This window comes from Odontesthes bonariensis, chromosome 3, assembly GCF_027942865.1.
Source record: "Odontesthes bonariensis isolate fOdoBon6 chromosome 3, fOdoBon6.hap1, whole genome shotgun sequence".
NCBI lineage: Eukaryota > Metazoa > Chordata > Actinopteri > Atheriniformes > Atherinopsidae > Odontesthes > Odontesthes bonariensis.
Genome location: NC_134508.1, coordinates 3110991 through 3130606, shown reverse-complemented (window position 1 = coordinate 3130606; position 19616 = coordinate 3110991). Strand labels below are relative to the sequence as shown.

Sequence of the window (19616 nt, the reverse complement as noted above, 5' to 3'; positions counted from 1 at the left end):
AAGGGCTTGTTGATAGGGCGGGCAGTACATTGGCACCCATCAAAATTTCTTCAGAAATTTTCTAGTTGCACTTACTCCAGCACAAGTTATGCTCTTGGCTGTTTGGTTTTGGAAGGAAATGCACTTAAGATTTCTTGTGACCTGAAGTTCTTTTGCCTACCGATGTTGAACACACTTATTGTAAATCGCTTTGGACAAGAGCGTCTGCAAAATTGATCGTAATGTAATGTAATGAAGACAGAGCTGCATCACAACTAAATGTTTTATATTCTTCATAGTGTTTGTTTTTCTGAACTGTGCAGATAAAGTCATGAATGTCATCCTGCTGGCAGGCATGGAATGAAACACACCTTAGTTACAGGTGAGGCAGCAGGTCTAACAGGTTTAAGCTCCACCCGACTGACCTGAGACGGAGCAGGAAACAGTCAGAGATCCTTCTTCACTACAGAGAGACACACAGACGATCAGATTCACCTTCAGACCAAACTCACAGCTTCCTCTGAGCGAGTCCAGCTGCAGGAGAGAGAAGTGGAAACTTCAAGCTGCTCACACTCCACACACTGAAGGTGAGTTTGACCAAAAACACCACAAACAGTCAGTTTGATGAAGTCAGTAGAGCTGGGAGGGGAGCCATGGCTGACTGTATTCTGTCTGCTGTTTTCAGCTTCACTCAAAGACTAAATGGCTTCCAGATCAGAGGAAGATTTCTGCTGTTCGGTCTGTCATGAGATCTACAGAGATCCTGTTGTTCTGTCATGTAGCCACAGCTTCTGTAGAGACTGTCTGAGGAGCTGGTGGAAGGAGAAACCAGCACAAGAGTGTCCAGTTTGTAAGAGAAGATCTGTGACAGAACCACTCTGTAACCTGGTGTTGAAGAATCTGTGTGAGTCCTTCGTACAGGACAGAGATCACAGAGCTTCAGAGGCTCTCTGCAGTCTGCACTCTGAGAAACTCAAACTCTTCTGTCTGGACCATCAGCAGCCGGTTTGTATCATCTGCAGAGATTCAGAAAAACACTCCAACCACAGATTCAGACCCATCGATGAAGCTGCACAGCAACACAAGAAGGAACTTCAGAAATCTCTGGAACCCTTAAAGGAGAAACTGGAGCTCCAGAGGAAAGTTACAGAGAAGTTTGATCAAACAGCAGAACACATTAAGGTCCAGGCCCGACACACAGAGAGGCAGATTAAGGAGCAGTTTAAGAAGCTTCAGCAGTTTTTAGCAGAGGAAGAGGAGGCCAGGCTGGCTGCACTGAGGGAGGAAGAGCAGCAGAAGAGTGGGATGATGAAGGAGAAGATGGAGGCTCTGAGCAGAGAGATGGCAGCTCTTTCAGACACAGTCAGAGCCACAGAGGAGGAGCTGAGAGCTGAAGGCGTCTCAGTCCTGAACCACTACAAGGCTGCAGTGGAAAGAGTCCAGCGCTGCCCCCTGCTGGATGATCCACAGCTGCCTGCAGGAGCTCTGATAGACCAGGCCAAACACCTGGGCAACCTGGCCTTCAACATCTGGAACAAGATGAAGGACATGGTCTGCTACACTCCTCTCATTATGGACCCAAACACTGCTGGTCCAAAGCTCATCCTGTCTGAGGATCTGACCGCTGTGAGTGCAGGAGAGAAACAGAACCTTCCTGATAATCCAGAGAGGCTTGTTTTTTACGGCTGTGTTCTGAGTTCTGAGGGCTTTAACTCAGGGACTCACAGCTGGGATGTCGAGGTTGGAGACAGTACAATCTGGGAACTTGGTGTGAAAGCAGAGTCTGCTGATAGGAAGGAAGACATATTGCCTGGATTATGGATGATTGAGCTCTATGAAGGTAAATACAAAGCATGGTCACCAGCAGCTGAACCCACTCTTCTGTCAGTACCAAAGAAGCTCCGGAGGATCAGAGTGAATCTGGACTGGAACAAAGGAAAGCTGACGTTCTCTGATCTTGATACAAACACACACATACACACCTTCACACACACTTTCACTGAGAAGATGTTTCCATATATTGATGCCGATAATGAAGTGAAGATTTTACCTCTGAAGGTCTCAGTGATGGTGGAACAGATCTGATGTGTTCAGGATGAAGAACACAGTTCACATGAGACTTTATTGATCCGTGTGAAACTCAGTGTTTTTTTAGTGACAGGAGACTCTCAACTTTAACTGAAGTAAAGGGTTTGTTGATAGGGCGGGCAGTAGATTGGCACCCATCAAAATTTCTTCAGAAATTTTCTAGTTTGTAGTTATTGTGTATTTTTACTGTAATAGTTGCTGGTTCTGAAGGTCAGAGCTCAGATTCAAAGCCTTTATGTCTGTTCTGTATGTCTCATATCTGTCCCAGATTTATAAATAGTTATAAGCGCCTGCCTGTGGCAGTGGTACCATACGATTGAAGAGTTTCACTTATCATTTTGTTTATTATCAATAACTGTCATTGGAAATTAATTAATATTTGCTCATGACCAAGCCAGCTGCTTCTTGATCCCAAACACAACCAAAGCAATGACTTTGCTACATTTTCACCAAAATCTTGCGTAATGGGAAAATCGGGTTCTTCGTTCATATGTTGTGTTTTTCTTGGTTTCCCTGAAATGTTTTACAACAGAACTGCATGAACTGCTTCAGCTAATAATGTTTAACGTCATATGGTTGATTTTCCAACGTGCTCTGTACTAAAGATGGAATTTGAACTGTCTGGACAAATATGTGTATGTGATGAAGACTGTATGAAAGGACCGATCTTAGCCTCAGTGGGTTGTCCAGACTCCTGAACCCCCGCGGTTGAAAGAGGCTGCACCCTATTGGGCCGAATAGTGAGACTTGGTGTCTGAATCTGTTTGATGATTATTGCTGACTATTGCTGGTTGTTCATTCTGATTTGATTTATTATTCTGTAATAAATTATTAAAATCTTAATTGTTGTCTTTGCTTCCTCTCCACAGAGCAAACAGTTGTTGCCTCTGCAAACTTGAACATTAGACAAACAATCAATGTCTCCAATGCAGCTAATGGAAATGCAACTGTAAAAGTACAACAGGAAAATAAAGACAAGGTTTTAAAATTAAAAAAAAAAAATCTGACTTTGAAACATTACAAAGAAGCTGAGACCCTTAAAGGGGAAGTTCGTTTTTTTTTTTAAACCTGGACCTTATTTTTGGCATTAAATACGTTCATCTACTCACCGATAACAGTTTGGTGAAAGTCGGCGTCCTTCGGAAGATATTTAGATCACTCGATATCCGCGTATATCCATATAACTGAAAAAACAGGGCAGAGACAATACAGCCTCTAAATAAGGCATTATCTGTCTTTATTTCACCAATACTTTAAGCCGAATGAATGAATTAACGTGTACTATTGCACTGTTAGCTCAGAGCTGCCCTGTTGTTGTTATTCGGGGCTACCGGGGGCTTATAGGAAGCTTTCTACACATGAGTCTAGTGGGATGACTTCATCGACGCGCCGCTTTCCTTAACTACAGAACTCCTGGATGTTGTTAACACATGTTATCTTTCAGGTGTTTGTCCAAAGGCTCTAAAAGCAGTGATCAAGCCTTTATTAAAGAATTGAAGTGTTTGGACTCCTCATAAAAGAAGGATGTAGCAGAATCAAACCCCCAGAACTCATTTCCAGAGTCAGAATGAGAATCAAGTTTATTGCCAAATAGGTTTGCACTTACAAGGAATTTGACTTGGTGTAGTTGGTGCAGAGTATTAAGTATAGACAATATAGATATATATACAGAATCTCAAAAAATACCAAGCTGTAGTGCAAGCTGGATGCTATAAATACTATAAATGTGCAGCTATACAACAGGATGAAGTCGTACCAAATAAATAGAGACTTGTGCGTTAATGTAACGCAAAAGGTCTGAAGATACTACGTAAATATAGCTTGTAGGTCTGGAAGGAGAGAGGAAGAGAATCAGTGTCATGGGGGGCTCCCGGCCTTGTTGATAAGGCTAGTAGCGGATGAGAAGAAACCTTTCTTGTGGCGTGAGGTTTTGGTCCTGATGGACCGCAGCCTCCTGCCAGAGGTAAGTGTCTCAAAGAGTTTGTGACCGGGGTGGGAGGGATCAGCCCCAATCTTCCGTGCATGCCTAAGAGTCCTGGAGGCGTACAGGTCTGTGAATGAAATAAATTATTCTGATGACTGTTTGTCAGATTTTATTCAGTCAGACAGTGACTGTGAATAAAGCTAAGATGTTACCTCTGAAGGTCTCAGTGACGGTGGAACAGATCTGATGTGTTCAGGATGAAGAACACAGTTCACATGAGACTTTATTGATCTGTTTGAAACTCAGTGTTTTCATCTTCAAACAGGAACATTTTAGATGTATTGATCTTTTGAGCGACCTCGATCAGTGTGCAATGACATTTGGCTCTCATTAGTCGAAAGGAATTCCGGCAAAATTGGAAAAAACTGGAAAATGGTGGATGGGAAAATGCATTGAAAATGAAAAAATAGGGCAGTTTTTTGCAGTTGGCGCAAAAACTACCCTATTTTGGAGGCCTCATAACTCAGCCACACAGCATCACACATACATCATTCAAAGTTTATATGTGACAGGAGACTCTCAGCTTTAACTGAACAAAAGGGTTTGTTGATACATTATACAGCTTTGACACAACCGCAGTTTAAGTTTTAGGAAGAGTAAAGCTCGGCCGAGGTGCTTCTCCCACTTAAATCCTCACTCAAAATTTGATACTGCACCAATTCCTCGAACAAATGTCTCTCATGTCCAAAATATCTGCCCGATGTGGACAAATTTTACTTAAAAACGTAGGTATATTTGTCCTCTTTCACCCAAAGTCACAGTCATTGAGCTCTGCCTCACAGATTTCTAACAAACCGCCTCTGAGCACAGAAGGTCCACCCTCCGGCTCGCATTCCGCCCATTATAAACGGCTAAACTCATAAAATTCATGTGAAATTTTATTTTAAAACTGCCATAAAAAACGAGCCACACATAGTAGCCAAATAAAAATTACACCGCTGGCTTCTGCCGTCTCTTGTTAAGCTCACGATTCAAGAATTATTCAGATACAACTTTTACTTTTCGAACAGTGAGCGTTTGTTCGAGACAGTAGGTGCGTTTATATGGACACGTTTAATCTGATTAAATGCATGTTTAAACCGATTACACGTGTAAAGAGATTAAATATGCGTCATGTAAACAGTCAAATAATCTCCTTAAATATAAACGGGTTAAATATTTCAACCGATTACACTAGGTGGTTTGGACCGTTCATATAATCCGATTGAAGGAGGAAATTCCCCATATATACAGGCGCACCTGGATAAACCAATTATTAGAACACGTTTCATGTTACTGTACAAGTGTAAGGGCGCGCGAGATAATGTTAATAAAGACTGTGTAGTTCTAGTTAAACGGCAGATAACGGAAAATATCGAAGTTAAAATGACGGCGACGGTGAAGAAGAACAAAAATTGGTCGGGGGAGGAAACGGTGTTTTTATTGAAAACGTTGCAAGAGCAAAATATCATGTCAAAACTGGACGGGATGAAGATGAGGAACTCGGAAATCTTTAATGATGTCCACACAGCCTTGAAAGAGGCAGGGTTTGACCGGTCCGTCTACCAAATTAAGTCAAGATGGAAAGCCCTGAAGGCCGCCTACTGCAATGCCAAAAGGCAAAATGGTATAAGCGGATCAAGCCCGGCCAATTTCGCGTACCAGACGGAAATGGACGACATACTGGGAGGCAGACCCCTTTCGGACGTCAGCCATGGTGTCGATGTCGGATTTGAGGAGGAGATAAATGTTACTAGTAAGTAGCCAAATATCTTTTTTCTATGTGTGTAGCACAGAGGCGGCGCTACAGGGTTGCTTGCAGTTGCTATAGCAACCCCAAGAAATTACTCAGCAACCCTAAAGCAACCCCAGACTTTTTGTCAAAACGATCTATTTAAAACAATAATCCACGCTTTGCTTGACATTTTAGTAAAACGGCATTGAACACGTCCAAATAAACCTCTGGCCGATTGGCATAAGAGACGGCATTTTCACAGCAATGAATGAGATGGACAGGTATGCCTGTCAGTGGTGCGTGTGTGCTTGCGTGCGCGGACTGGGGCTGTCCTGCCCCTTGGCCTTCTATGCAGTTGCACAGTGCGACATGATACATCTGTCTGTTTGTGAGCAGTAAGCTCCGCTGATAACTTCCAAGTTTGCTGTATGCAAGGCTACATTACACTATGCAAGGCTGAATGCATGACTATGGGTCAGTTAATCAAAATCAAATCAAATCAAATTTATTTGTATAGCACATTTCATGTACAAACAGTTCAAAGTGCTTAACATAAAATAAAAGCATTGCAGCAGGGAGTGCAAGAAGCATTAAAAATACATAAAAGAATATAAAGAGAAACAACTAAAATCATTTATTGCTGGTATTTTTAGTGATTATAGGACTGTTTAGGTGAGTTTGTCTGCTGAATCTGCTAGTGTGTCTTGTCCTGCCTCCACCTCTGGCACCTTCTATACTTTCATTACCCCCTACCCGAACCAGGGTTTGAATCCCATTCCCGCTTATCTTACCTCTTTTATTTCTCCCCCTACCCGAACCAGGGTTTGCATCCCCACCCCGCTGTGACTGGTGTGCAGTTGGTGAGAGGCTGAGGTAGCTTGTGGCTGTAAAAAGATGGTTGTTGTGGTGTGAGGAGCAGATCTATATAGGGAGTATAGGGAATTACTCACTGAGTCTGGTCCTTTATTTATTTATTTATTTATTTTTTCGTTAGCACAACTTTCTTGTGTTTACCTTGAATAGGGATGGCTCAGGTAATCCTGAAACATCCCATAGTTAAGCTGCTATAGGCCTAGACTGCTGGGGGGCCTCATCTGTCACACCTTTCCTCACTTTACTCTCTTTATGTATATGTGATATTATTGTGGTCATTAACTCGTGTTTCCCTGTTCCAACAGATATCCTTTGAATGGTGTTACAGTGCCGCCGCAGCCGCGGCCCCCTTCCCCCCCTCCCCCCCTTTCTGTCTTCTCAAACCCCAGCTGGTCGAGGCGGATGGCCACCCTTCCTGAGTCTGGTTCTGCCAGAGGTTTCTTCCTGTTAAAAGGGAGTCGTTTCTCTCCACAGTCGCCTCAGGCACGCCGCTCAGGCCGGGAGATTGGACCGAAAAACAAAACGTTTTCAGTGCAATCTGTTGGTTTTCTTAGCTAGGAAATTGTTTTTGAATTGGCTCTATATGAACGAATTTGATTATTTTATGAATTATTATTATTATTAATTAATTGAATTCCAATTGGCTTGAATTGGACTTACTATCTAAGTGCCTTGAGATGACATTTGTTGTATTTGGCGCTATATAAATAAAAATGAATTGAATTGAATTGAATTGAATTTAAATGAATTAAAAAACAGGCAACAGTCTAGATAAGTTAAAAGATATTTCATGCATAGACACATGAGAAAAGAAATGTCTTTAACCTGGATTTAAAAATGTCTACATTTGGTGAAAGTTTAATCTCCACTGGCAGTTTGTTCCACTTGTTTGCAGCATAACAGCTAAATGCTGCTTCTCCATGTTTAGTCTGGACTCTGGACTGGACCAGCTGACCTGAGTCCTTGGATCTAAGAGCTCTGCTGGCTTTATATTCTCTGAACATATCACAGATGTAAACCATCAGCAGGCTTTTAAAATCTATTCTGTGACTGACTGGAAGCCAGAGTAAAGATTTTAAAGCTGCTGTGATGTGTTCAGATCTCTTAGTCTGGGTTAAAACTCCAGCAGCAGTGTTCTGGATGAGCTGCAGATGTTTAATGCTCTTTTTGGGAAGTCCAGTTAAAAGAGCATTACAGTAATCGAGTCTACTGGAGATGAATGCATGGATGAGTTTTTCCTGGTCTGTTTGGGAGAGGAAACCTTTAATTCTGTTGATGTTTCTGAGATGGTAAAAAGCTGCCTTGGTGACAGCTTTGATGTGGCTGCTGAAAGTCAGATCTGAGTCTATCAACACTCCGAGGTTACGAACTTGGTCAGTGATTGTAAGGTCCAGAGTCTCAAGATATTTACCAACGCTGACCCTCTTCTCTTTGCTCCCAAACAGAATGATCTTAGTTTGGTCTTCATTTAATTGTAGAAAATTCTCTCTCATCCAGGTGTTTACTTCCTCCAGACACTGACACAGTACGTCTGCTGGGCTGCAGTCGTCCGGTGACAGACACACATAAAGTTGTGTATCGTCTGCATAAACTGTGATAATTGATGTTAAAATTCTGCAATATCTGACCCAAAGGGAGCAAATACAAGTTAAACAGAAGAGGTCCAAGAATTGACCCCTGGGGGACTCCACAAGTCATGGCCACTCGCTCAGATTCATAGCTGCCAATTGTAACAAAATAACTCCGGCCTTCTAAGTAGGACCTGAACCAGTTAAGGACCGCTCCAGAAAGTCCAACCCAGTTTTCCAGCCTGTGCAACAGGATTCTGTGATCTACAGTATCAAACGCAGCGCTGAGGTCCAACAGAACCAGGACTGAAACATTACCAGAATCAGTATTCAACCTAATGTCGTTTAACACTTTGACCAGAGCTGTTTCAGTGCTGTGAGGACGTCTGAAGCCTGATTGAAAGTTATCAAGACTTCCAGTTTCATTCAGAAAGTCGTTGAGCTGGTTAAATACAACTTTCTCAATAATCTTGGATATAAAAGAGAGGTTAGAGACAGGTCTGTAGTTGTTCATCATAGAGGCATCTAGAGTTCTCTTCTTTAGGAGTGGCTTAATGGCAGCTGTCTTTAGTGACTTGGGAAAAATGCCTGATGCCAGTGAGCTGTTAAAGGGGAACTCCGGGGCATTTGAAGCGCGTTTCCATTGCTAGAGGTTGTCAAATACTGACAGTAGGACACAGACAGGTGCAAATCTGCGCTCCCTGTGTGGAGATCGCGCTGTTCGCACAGCGTGTCATGCGAGGCTAATACGTGGTGGCTAAGGGGCAACTGCTAACCCTTCCACGTAAAACAACAACTTGCACACAGCAGAAACGTCACACCACTTTATAAACCATCCGACAATAAAGTCACAAGCCTTACCATCAAAACCAAATGCATGGTTCTCACATTACTGGCATGGGGACGTTACAAAACAACTTTATAAACAGCATGTCACTTACCAGTTGTTGGTATGCGCGCGCATGTGAAATCCCAAAAGAGTCAATGGACGATACTCCCATATACGAAGCAATTATCTTCTCTAGAAAAACTGCGTTCAAGTATTTAAAACATTACAACAATACATGCCCAGTAATATTGTTGTAATGTTTTAAATAGGAATCTGATTGGAGGAATCTGAAGAAGACCTGGGCCCTCATTTATCATTAGTGCGTAGAATCCCTTCTAAATCCTGTCGTATGAGTGAAATTTAGAATGTGCCCAAGTACAAAAAAAAAATCGGCATTTATCAAACGTTCTTAGACAGGTCGTACGCACACGGGTAGGTAATCTGCAATGATAAATACCACACCTGCCAGTTCACCTTGCGCGGGCACGAGCAGACTAATTTGCATCATGGAACGCCCCCAAGTAACCATATATGGCACCAACATTCCCTTTAAAAGCCACCGGAACTTGCTTGCTTGCGCTTGACTCAGAGTGCGGATCTCGAAAACACATGAGAAGCAATACAGAATCATACGCGGCGGACAGCACAGCTTTATGCCAATTACGCACACAGGCTCCACACCTCCACACACGCATCGCGTCTGCAATCATAACTCATTAGGGGAAATCACATTTTGCCAATATTTTAGAGACCCCCCAACATTTCCCAAATCATGTTTTCGGGGGGTCTCGTGTCAGTTTCAGGGGGTCTCGGATCCCCCGAGTCCCCCCGTAGTTCGAACACTGAATATAACCAATGTTGCAAACATGCTGCGCAACACTCACCAATAAGCCATCCATCTTCAACAGCTCCTTCTTGTAAACGAAGGCCCACGGAGCTGTTCTGCAAAATAAAGGAATCGTGCGTCCCCCCTGGCCATCGGGCAACGACATTGAGAAGCAGCATATCACTGTCGCATATAAGCTGTACATTAATTCACGAGGTTGTATTCGTGCTGGGATGGTGCTTTTAGTGCGACGTGAGTGCAGTCTATTGCTCCTATGACGTTGGGGAACTGCGCGATACCATAAAACCCTCGCTTAATGTCTGCCTGGCGTGGACCCCCATGAGTGAATCAAATGTAAGTCGGGGCCAAAGAAATAATCGCATCCAACACTGTGGGCAGAATTCGGCTCATGGACGGCTGAGAAATGCCGCATCGATGGCCCCAATTCACGGCAGAGGTCGATCAATATATGTTTTGGAAATCTGAACCTGCTTAGAAGCCACTCACTACTTTCTGCCAATAAATCTGCACGCTCCCTAAACACGCGCTCCCTCCGTAGCGCACGGTTTTCCAGATCCTCAAGCAATGCAAGATGGGCCATGTTGCGTTCTGAATGGCATGTCCTGCGTGTGCCTTTTATACCCATATCAATTAAACTAGGCTGATTATTGTCAGGTCTTCTGGTGAAACAATTATTGTTACACTCTGAATGAAATGCAATGAACGCCAGGTAGGTCTAATGCACCGTGCTTTGGAATTGCATAGGCTACACGGACCCAAATGCCGTCAGACATACTGTAATGCAACAATTGAATGAACATTGTAATATTCCCCTGTGCACCGATCAACACCATTTGCAGTTTCGTAATTCTACCACTAGGCAATGTGCGTAAGCATGGTCAAAACTGTGCGTAGATTTAGGCACATTTCTAAGTTCAAGTACATGTTCATAAATCCCACACTTTGCTCAGGAATGATCGCACGCACGCTTTACGCACAGATCTGTTCCTAAGAACGCTTGATAAATGAGGGCCCTGGACATCAGCGACCTGGACACCAGCCAACTGTCAGTGTCAGCTGACAAAGAGGTGGAACAGACGGTGCAGTGCAGTGCAACAGACAAAGTCCACCCTACTACTACCAATGTCAAAGCCAGCAGAAAGAGTGGGTACACATCTATCTGGTCTATATTAATATCTTTTTTGTAATGTAGAACATTAGTTGTATTTTGCTCTTTTACTGTCTTTGTAGGACCAAGCTCATCTTCATCATCAACATATGAGAGAGCCCTGCGCACCTGGGGCTCTGAGTATCAGAGCTGGGCTGAGCAGCAACAACAGAGAAGACAGGAGAGGGAGGAAATAATGCTGCAAGGTTTTATAGAGGAAAGCAACCGTTCCAATGAACGTTTGGTGGCGCAGATATTCGAAGGATTGCAAAGCATCATCCAACCTCAGCCAATGGCATACCCACCTCCAATGCCCTATCAACACCACCAGGCACACAGTCCAGCACAAATTTCCCAGAGGAACCCTAGTCGTGGTGATTACTCACTTTATGACATGGATGGCTGGAATCCATGAAATACGACATCCATGTCATAAATATATATTATTACACGATTACAGTTATTCAAATATAGAAACATTGTGTAAGAGCCAGTTAATGGGGAATTCAGATTGAGTAATAATTTAGATTAAAAATGTTTAAATATGCATAATTTAATTTTAAGAAATTCATAATGAGTATATTTTCTAGAATGCATAACTTTGTTAGTATAAAAAAATAAATAAAAAAAGATGCTTTTACTGTGAAATGTATTTTTGGCTTCCACTACGTAATGTGTCATTTAAATTTGCCTGTATGCACGTTCAAGGTCAGATTGCAGCTGGATACGATGGAAGCGACACAGTGTTTTGACCGATCTGTACCGAGCCTTTTAATTTCTGCTGTAAATGTAAAAGAAGACTTGGTTTCAGTCGAGTGATTCAAATACTGGTTGTTAGACAAGCTGCAAAGGTGGTACAACAAACTTTGAGGACACAGAGTGCCACTACACATTGAATTAAAATATAGACATTTCCCTTAAATGGGTCCTTGTTTTACTACTAGCCTGGTTCCAATGTAATTGTGCATAATGTACACACTTTACAACAACTAGATGATTGCAGAGGAATGGTTTAATGACTTGTAGAGAAAAAAAACAATTGAGCGCATGTGAAAATGAAGTGCTTTTTAAGCATTAGCTCAGAACAAACATTAACAACAACATTACAATAACAAACATTAATGCTGCTCCGTGCGCAGTGGATAGCACCTAGCCATGTAAGAAGTTAGTGCCTCTCTACTACCACCATCATTACTGGTGTCCCTGGCATTTTCCTGAGTTGTGGGCTGAGGATAGCGGGGGTCAAATGGGTCCTCTATCAAGTTGGTGTGGGGTGCGTCTTTCTCTTTCACACAAAAGTTATGGAGTGCACAGCATGTTGCTATCACTTTTGGTGTGAAGGTGAAATGAAATTCGCTTTGCTTCCGCAGCACCCTCCACCTGGCCTTCAACATTCCAAAAGTGTTCTCTACACCCACCCGAGCAGAACTTAAATGAATATTAAAGGACTCCTGCTCTGGTGTCAAGCGTTGGGAGTGCTTGTAGCCCTTCACTAGCCACCTCAGCAATGGATAGGTACAGTATATTATAATACGGTGAACCATCTGTTATATTGATCCACTCTCTCATATAACACAGTGTGTAATTTTGCTATTGGTGGTTGACATGAGTGACCTGAGTGCTAAAGTAGGCTTAAATACAAAGATACATGGATGTTTTTTTGTCATATACATAGAGACACTGTCGTGTCACATGTAATGAAATGAATGGCCGGTGCAAAACAAGTGTGCAGATGAAAGGTGTGTGTGTGTGTTCAGATGTAGGCCATGAAATATTATATCCTCAGTGGTCAACGATTTGATTACAAATGCCACAAGAGCTGGGAGCTTCAAAGTAAGATGAGGGTTGATCTACTACTGTAGACAACAAAGTATATGCTATATTCTACATGTTTTTTTTTAAAGAATTTTTATGTTGTAGAGTTGTGAATTTATTTTATCAATGGAGAAATTGAGCAGCCTTGCTTTGTTGTCTACAGTAGTAGATCAACCCTCATCTTACTTTGAAGCTCCCAGCTCCAGAAGTGACGTCGACGCAGCTTTAGCAGCAGAAAAGCTATTAGGCTTGTGTTGATAATAATAAACTCCTGGACTATTTTAAAACTTCCAAATGCATCGTTTTGTGAGTACAGACCATATTTGTACTACTGTAGAAGTTTGGTGTCATGGCATGTGATTTTAGTGTGGTAATTTTGGAGCTATGGACCAGGTCCCATTAACGCTTGTACGAAGCTATTCGGAATAACTCAGTAACTCAGCTGTCTGCGACTGTTCTCGTTAGCATATTATGACATGTCACTACTTTCTTTGCGGTGTGGTTTTAACACCATAGCAATGAATATGATTGAGATGTTCTGCTATTTGGCAGGTTTTAGTGATCCTGGGTGTTTTGGAGCATTTGTTGGGATTGAATTTAGGCTATCAGTAACATCTAGCATGGCTTCTTGACTTGTTGTGGACTAGCAGCTAGTGTGTGTGTGTGTGTGTGTGTGTGGGTCGGAAAGGAAGGGGTAGATTACCTTCTAGCGATGTCTGATGCCTCTTCGTCCGTCGGTACTCGAATCAGCTCTTTTATTGGACCCTCAACCATGCCGACACAAAACTGATAAACAAATTTTTTGACCGTAGACTTGTCAATTCCGAATTGATTGGCGACAAGGCGATACTCCCCACAGCTACCCAATTTATAAAGTACCACTGCTACTCGCATTATCAGTGGAATGGGTGCCCTGATGTGGTCGTTGCTGGTGCCATGTAAGGAGCCATAATATCGCATAGCTTCATGAATGACCTCCTGGTCATCCTGAAGTTCTCCACCCACTCGCTGTCAGTAAATTCGTGAAGAACAATTGTTTGCCACCAATGTTGGCTTCGTACCCTCATCCACAATGACCTGGTCCTTGGTTGAGGAAGGGGTATTGCAGGTGATGGCATTGCCTCTTCAGTATGTAAAATGTACCACAGCGCCACGAACCTCCGAAAATGTATTACATGTAACAAATTAATCAACAGACAAAAAAGAGAAACTGAAATCAAATCCATATTTGCGATAAAACAAACGAGGGCAGGTACTAAAACGTACACGACCAAACTTGTGTATCCTAGGCTACTCCAGTGTATGAAACGGTTAGAAAAACAAACCGACAGCCTCGCGCGACCAAATAGACATCTTTGCGTGCGAGTTCGAGTCGGGATTTTAAATGTTATTTTATTTTTTTAAAGAAAAAAAAACAGAGCACCTCATTTTTTCATGTAACACAAAGCAAAGAAACAGCTCAGACATACTGCAACATTTGTTAAAACATCGTCCTATTGGATTAAATTGCTGTAACATGTAAACTCGGAAGAAATTTAATCTCTTTATTTGTGGCTCATGTATACAGTTCGGTCGAATTCTAATAAACCGATTACATGTAATCTCTTCAAACGAAACGTGTCCATATAAACGCACCTATAGTCTGTGTACAAATGTCAGTTGGAACTCACACGAGCCGCAGCTGGTGCCGTATCCGTAGCAACCCCTTGTTAGCCTGCTCTGTTCTAAGACTGCTTATGAGGGAGGAGCCAAGATGGATGCCCTGTTATAACAGCTTGATGTTATAAATCTGATCTGCTTTTCTCCTTTAAACTGATAGTGAGGGGAATTTTAAAAATGCCCACAATGCAATGGGAAAATGCATTGAAAAGCACTTAACGAGGGCATTTTGAAAATGCGATAAAAACTGTATTTTAAACAGGATCTTGATAAAAATGACTTAACTGTCTTCAGCAGACCTGTCTTCTTCATTTTGGGCCTTGCAGATTGAAAGGCACTTAAAGAGCCAAAAACTGCCCTATTTTGGAGGCCTCATAACTCAGCCACACAGCATCACACAGACCTAATTCAAAGTTTATATGTGACAGGAGATTCTCGGCTTTAACTGAACTAAAGGGTTTGTTGATACATTATACAGCTTTGACACAACGGCAGTTTACGTTTTAGGAAGACGACATCTCGGCCAAGGTGCTTCTCCCACTTAAATCCCCACTCTAATTTCGATACTGCACCAATTCCTTGAACAAATGTCTCTCATGTCCGAAATATCTGCCCGACCTGGACAAATTTTACTTCAGAACGTAGGCATTTTTGTCCTCTTTCACCCAAAGTCACACTCATTGAGCTCTGCCACACATATTTCATACTAATTGCCTCTGAGCCTAGACATCGCCTCTCCATTTCCATTATAAAGGCCTAAAGTCATAAAATCCATGTGAAAAATTATTTTAAAACTGCCATAAAAAACGAGCCACACATAGTAGCCCAATGAAAATTACACCGCTGGCTTCTGCCGTCTCTTGGGGCGCTGACGGTTCAAGAATTATTCGGATACGACTTTTACTTTTCGAACAGCAACCGTTTGTTCGAGACAGTTGAGTGCAGTCAAAATTATAGTGCGATTTTAAGAAGCCATAGTGAGCGTACATGTCAGAGACACAGACGAGCCGCACCTGCTCCTGTTACCGGGGCAACGCCTTGTTAGCCTGCTCTGTTCTAAGACTGCTTATGAGGGAGGAGCCAAGATGGCTGCCCTGTTATAACAGCTTCATGTTATTAATCTGATCTGCTTTTCTCCTTCAAACTGATTGTGAGGGGAAGTTTGAAAATACCCACAATGCAATGGGAAAATGCATTGAAAAGCACTTAACGAGGCCATTTTGAAAATGCCATAAAAGCTGTATGGGAAAATGCCAAAAACTGCCCTATTTTTGAGGCCTCATAACTCAGCCATACAGCATCACAGAGACCTCTTTCAAAGTTTATATGTGACAGGAGACTCTCAACCTTAACTGAAGTAAAGGGTTTGTTGAAAGGGCGGGCAGTAGATTGGCACCCATTAAAATTTCTTCAGAAATTTTCTAGTTGCACTTACTCTAGCACAAGTTATGCTCTTAGCTGTTTGGTTTTGGAAGGAAATGCACTTAAGATTTCTTGTGACCTGAAGTTCTTTTGCCTACCGATGTTGAACACACTTATTGTAAATCGCTTTGGACAAGAGCGTCTGCAAAATTGATCGTAATGTAATGTAATGAAGACAGAGCTGCATCACAACTGAATGTTTTATATTCTTCATAGTGTTTGTTGTTCTGAACTGTGCAGATAAAGTCATGAATGTCATCCTGCTGGCAGGCATGGAATGAAACACACCTTAGTTACAGGTGAGGCAGCAGGTCTAACAGGTTTAAGCTCCACCCGACTCACCTGAGACGGAGCAGGAAACAGTCAGAGATTCTTCTTCACTACAGAGAGACACACAGACGATCAGATTCACCTTCAGACCAAACTCACAGCTTCCTCTGAGCGAGTCCAGCTGCAGGAGAGAGAAGTGGAAACTTCAAGCTGCTCACACTCCACACACTGAAGGTGAGTTTGACCAAAAACACCACAAACAGTCAGTTTGATGAAGTCAGTAGAGCTGGGAGGGGAGCCATGGCTGACTGTATTCTGTCTGCTGTTTTCAGCTTCACTCAGAGACTTAATGGCTTCCAGATCAGAGGAAGATTTCTGCTGTTCGGTCTGTCATGAGATCTACAGAGATCCTGTTGTTCTGTCATGTAGCCACAGCTTCTGTAGAGACTGTCTGAGGAGCTGGTGGAAGGACAAACCAGCACAAGAGTGTCCAGTTTGTAAGAGAAGATCTTCAAAGGAAAACCCACCCTTTACCCTGGCGTTGAAGAATCTGTGTGAGTCCTTCGTACAGGACAGAGATCACAGAGCTTCAGAGGCTCTCTGCAGTCTGCACTCTGAGAAACTCAAACTCTTCTGTCTGGACCATCAGCAGCCGGTTTGTATCATCTGCAGAGATTCAGAAAAACACTCCAACCACAGATTCAGACCCATCGATGAAACTGCACAGCAACACAAGGAGGAACTTCAGAAATCTCTGGAACCATTAAAGAAGAAACTGGAGCTCCAGAGGAAAGTTACAGAGAAGTTTGATCAAACAGCAGAACACATTAAGGTCCAGGCCCGACACACAGAGAGGCAGATTAAGGAGCAGTTTAAGAAGCTTCGGCAGTTTTTAGCAGAGGAAGAGGAGGCCAGGCTGGCTGCACTGAGGGAGGAAGAGCAGCAGAAGAGTGGGATGATGAAGGAGAAGATGGAGGCTCTGAGCAGAGAGATGGCAGCTCTTTCAGACACAGTCAGAGCCACAGAGGAGGAGCTGAGAGCTGAAGGCGTCTCATTCCTGAACCACTACAAGGCTGCAGTGGAAAGAGTCCAGCGCTGCCCCCTGCTGGATGATCCACAGCTGCCTGCAGGAGCTCTGATAGACCAGGCCAAACACCTGGGCAACCTGGCCTTCAACATCTGGAACAAGATGAAGGACACGGTCTGCTACACTCCTCTCATTATGGACCCAAACACTGCTGGTCCAGAGCTCATCCTGTCTGAGGATCTGACCGCTGTGAGTGCAGGAGAGGAACAGAACCTTCCTGATAATCCAGAGAGGTTTGATTATTACGGCTGTGTTCTGAGTTCTGAGGGCTTTAACTCAGGGACTCACAGCTGGGATGTCGAGGTTGGAGACAGTACAATCTGGGGACTTGGTGTGTTATCAGAATCTGTTCAAAGGAAGGGAAGCATATTGCCTGGATCATGGATGATTGTGTTCTCAGAAGGTAAATACAAAGCATGGTCACCAGCAGCTGAACCCACTCTTCTGTCAGTACCAAAGAAGCTCCGGAGGATCAGAGTGAATCTGGACTGGAACAAAGGAAAGCTGACGTTCTCTGATCTTGATACAAACACACACATACACACCATCACACACACTTTCACCGAGAAGATGTTTCCATATATTGACGCCGATAATGAAGTGAAGATTTTACCTCTGAAGGTCTCAGTGACGGTGGAACAGATCTGATGTGTTCAGGATGAAGAACACAGTTCACATGAGACTTTATTGATCTGTGTGAAACTCAGTGTTTTCATCTTCAAACAGGAACATTTTAGATGTATTGATCTTTTGAGCGACCTCGATCGGTGTGCTATTATGTTTGGCTCTCTTTAGTCGAAATGAATAGGAGGGTTTCACTTGACGTCACTTCTGTATTTTCTAAGCGCGCGAACCTAAGTGGTGGGCAACCTGAGCTGGAGCCTATTGAAAACACTGTGTTTTGTCTGCCACTTTTTGCCCAAAATGCCTCAGTTTTGTGCCGTTTTTGGATGTAGCAATCGGTCTAACCGAGAGAAGGGAAAGGGTTACTATCGAGGACCTAAGGTAATCGCCCATAGAGGTGAGAAATGGAAAAAAACTCACAGAACAACGCCGCCAAAAGTGGATAGCTAACCTACGTTTACAGACTGGAGGGGCTGAATCTGCAAATGCTCGTGTCTGCGGTGACCACTTCGTCAAAGGTATGCGCGAAATCTAACTGTTTTGTAGTAGTGCAGTAAAGTATTATGTTGTTAAATGCCAATCAACAGTAATGTAATACGGGCTACGTTTGGGCTTTGTTTTGAAGGCTGCCCCAGCGCGTTGTTAGCTACTGAGTCAGTGGACTGGGCTCCGACGGTCAAGCTGGGTTACCAAAACACAGAGCTGAGACACCGTCATCGGTGTTTCATGCGATCTCTGAGAGTGGCTGATCTAAACAAAACAAATTTGTCACGTCGTCACAATCTTCACGTTTCAGTAGTATCCACGAAGTGCTTAAGTGCTAACAGGGCACATTAGCTCCCAAGTACATGACAACAGAATCGCTCTCTCTCTGCCTTGTGCATTAGGCTAACAAAGACACAATGTCAGCATTTGGATATTTGGATCTCTGTATTTTATGAAAACATGAATGCCAACATTCACAGCTCGGCATTCAACATGTTAAGTTCTGCTTTACTGCCCAGCCCTGCACTACACACTGCATTTTCCATTGGGATAATGCACCATAAACAACACAGAAAACAAACTTACCCTGGTGAACACCAAAACACAATCATTCTGTAGACGTTTTACTCCGAGTTTACTGATCCATCCGCTGTGGTAATAGTTGTATGCTTCCAAACTTTTGTGGGCCTTCATCTGTTGCTTGGTGTAGTAAGACGTCTGGAGAACCAGGTAGCTCGTGATGTCCACAGCCTCTATTTTCGGCAAATCGTTCCGGTTTTGCGAAAATTCAGACATTTTCATTAAGTATGTGTCACGCCCAATGTATTTCTCAACTAACGCCAAATACCTTTCCCTATGTGCCGGCTACAAACCACTACAATATTCACTCATCTCCATATTCTCCATGTTGTTGCTATGCTCTAGTCAAGCTTCCTGCCCACCAACTCAAATTCGCGTGCTCCCGTGATAAGGTAACTGAAACCCTCCTATTCCGGCAAAATTGGACAAATGGGAAAATGGTGGATGGGAAAATGCATTGAAAATGAAAAAGTAGGGGATGTATTTTGCAGTTGGCTCAAACACTACCCTATTTTGGAGGCCTCATAACTCAGCCATACAGCATCACACAGACATCATTCAAAGTGTATAAGTGACAGGAGACTCTCAGCTTTAATTGAACTAAAGGGTTTGTTGATACATTATACAGCTTTGACACAACTGCAG

At 43.0% G+C, this 19616-nt stretch overlaps 2 protein-coding genes across 2 annotated transcripts; both read left to right on the top strand.

The window, feature by feature from the left end:
- Window positions 1-681: 681 nt before the first annotated feature.
- Window positions 682-2064, top strand: LOC142377663 (E3 ubiquitin-protein ligase TRIM39-like). Its single transcript, XM_075461973.1, has one exon. The coding sequence runs from the start codon at window positions 682-684 to the stop codon at window positions 2062-2064; it is 1383 nt and encodes a 460-aa protein (XP_075318088.1).
- Window positions 2065-16544: 14480 nt separating this feature from the next.
- On the top strand, window positions 16545-18017 carry LOC142377662 (E3 ubiquitin-protein ligase TRIM35-like). The gene has a single exon (XM_075461972.1). The coding sequence runs from the start codon at window positions 16545-16547 to the stop codon at window positions 17928-17930; it is 1386 nt and encodes a 461-aa protein (XP_075318087.1). The 3' UTR covers window positions 17931-18017.
- Window positions 18018-19616: the final 1599 nt, after the last annotated feature.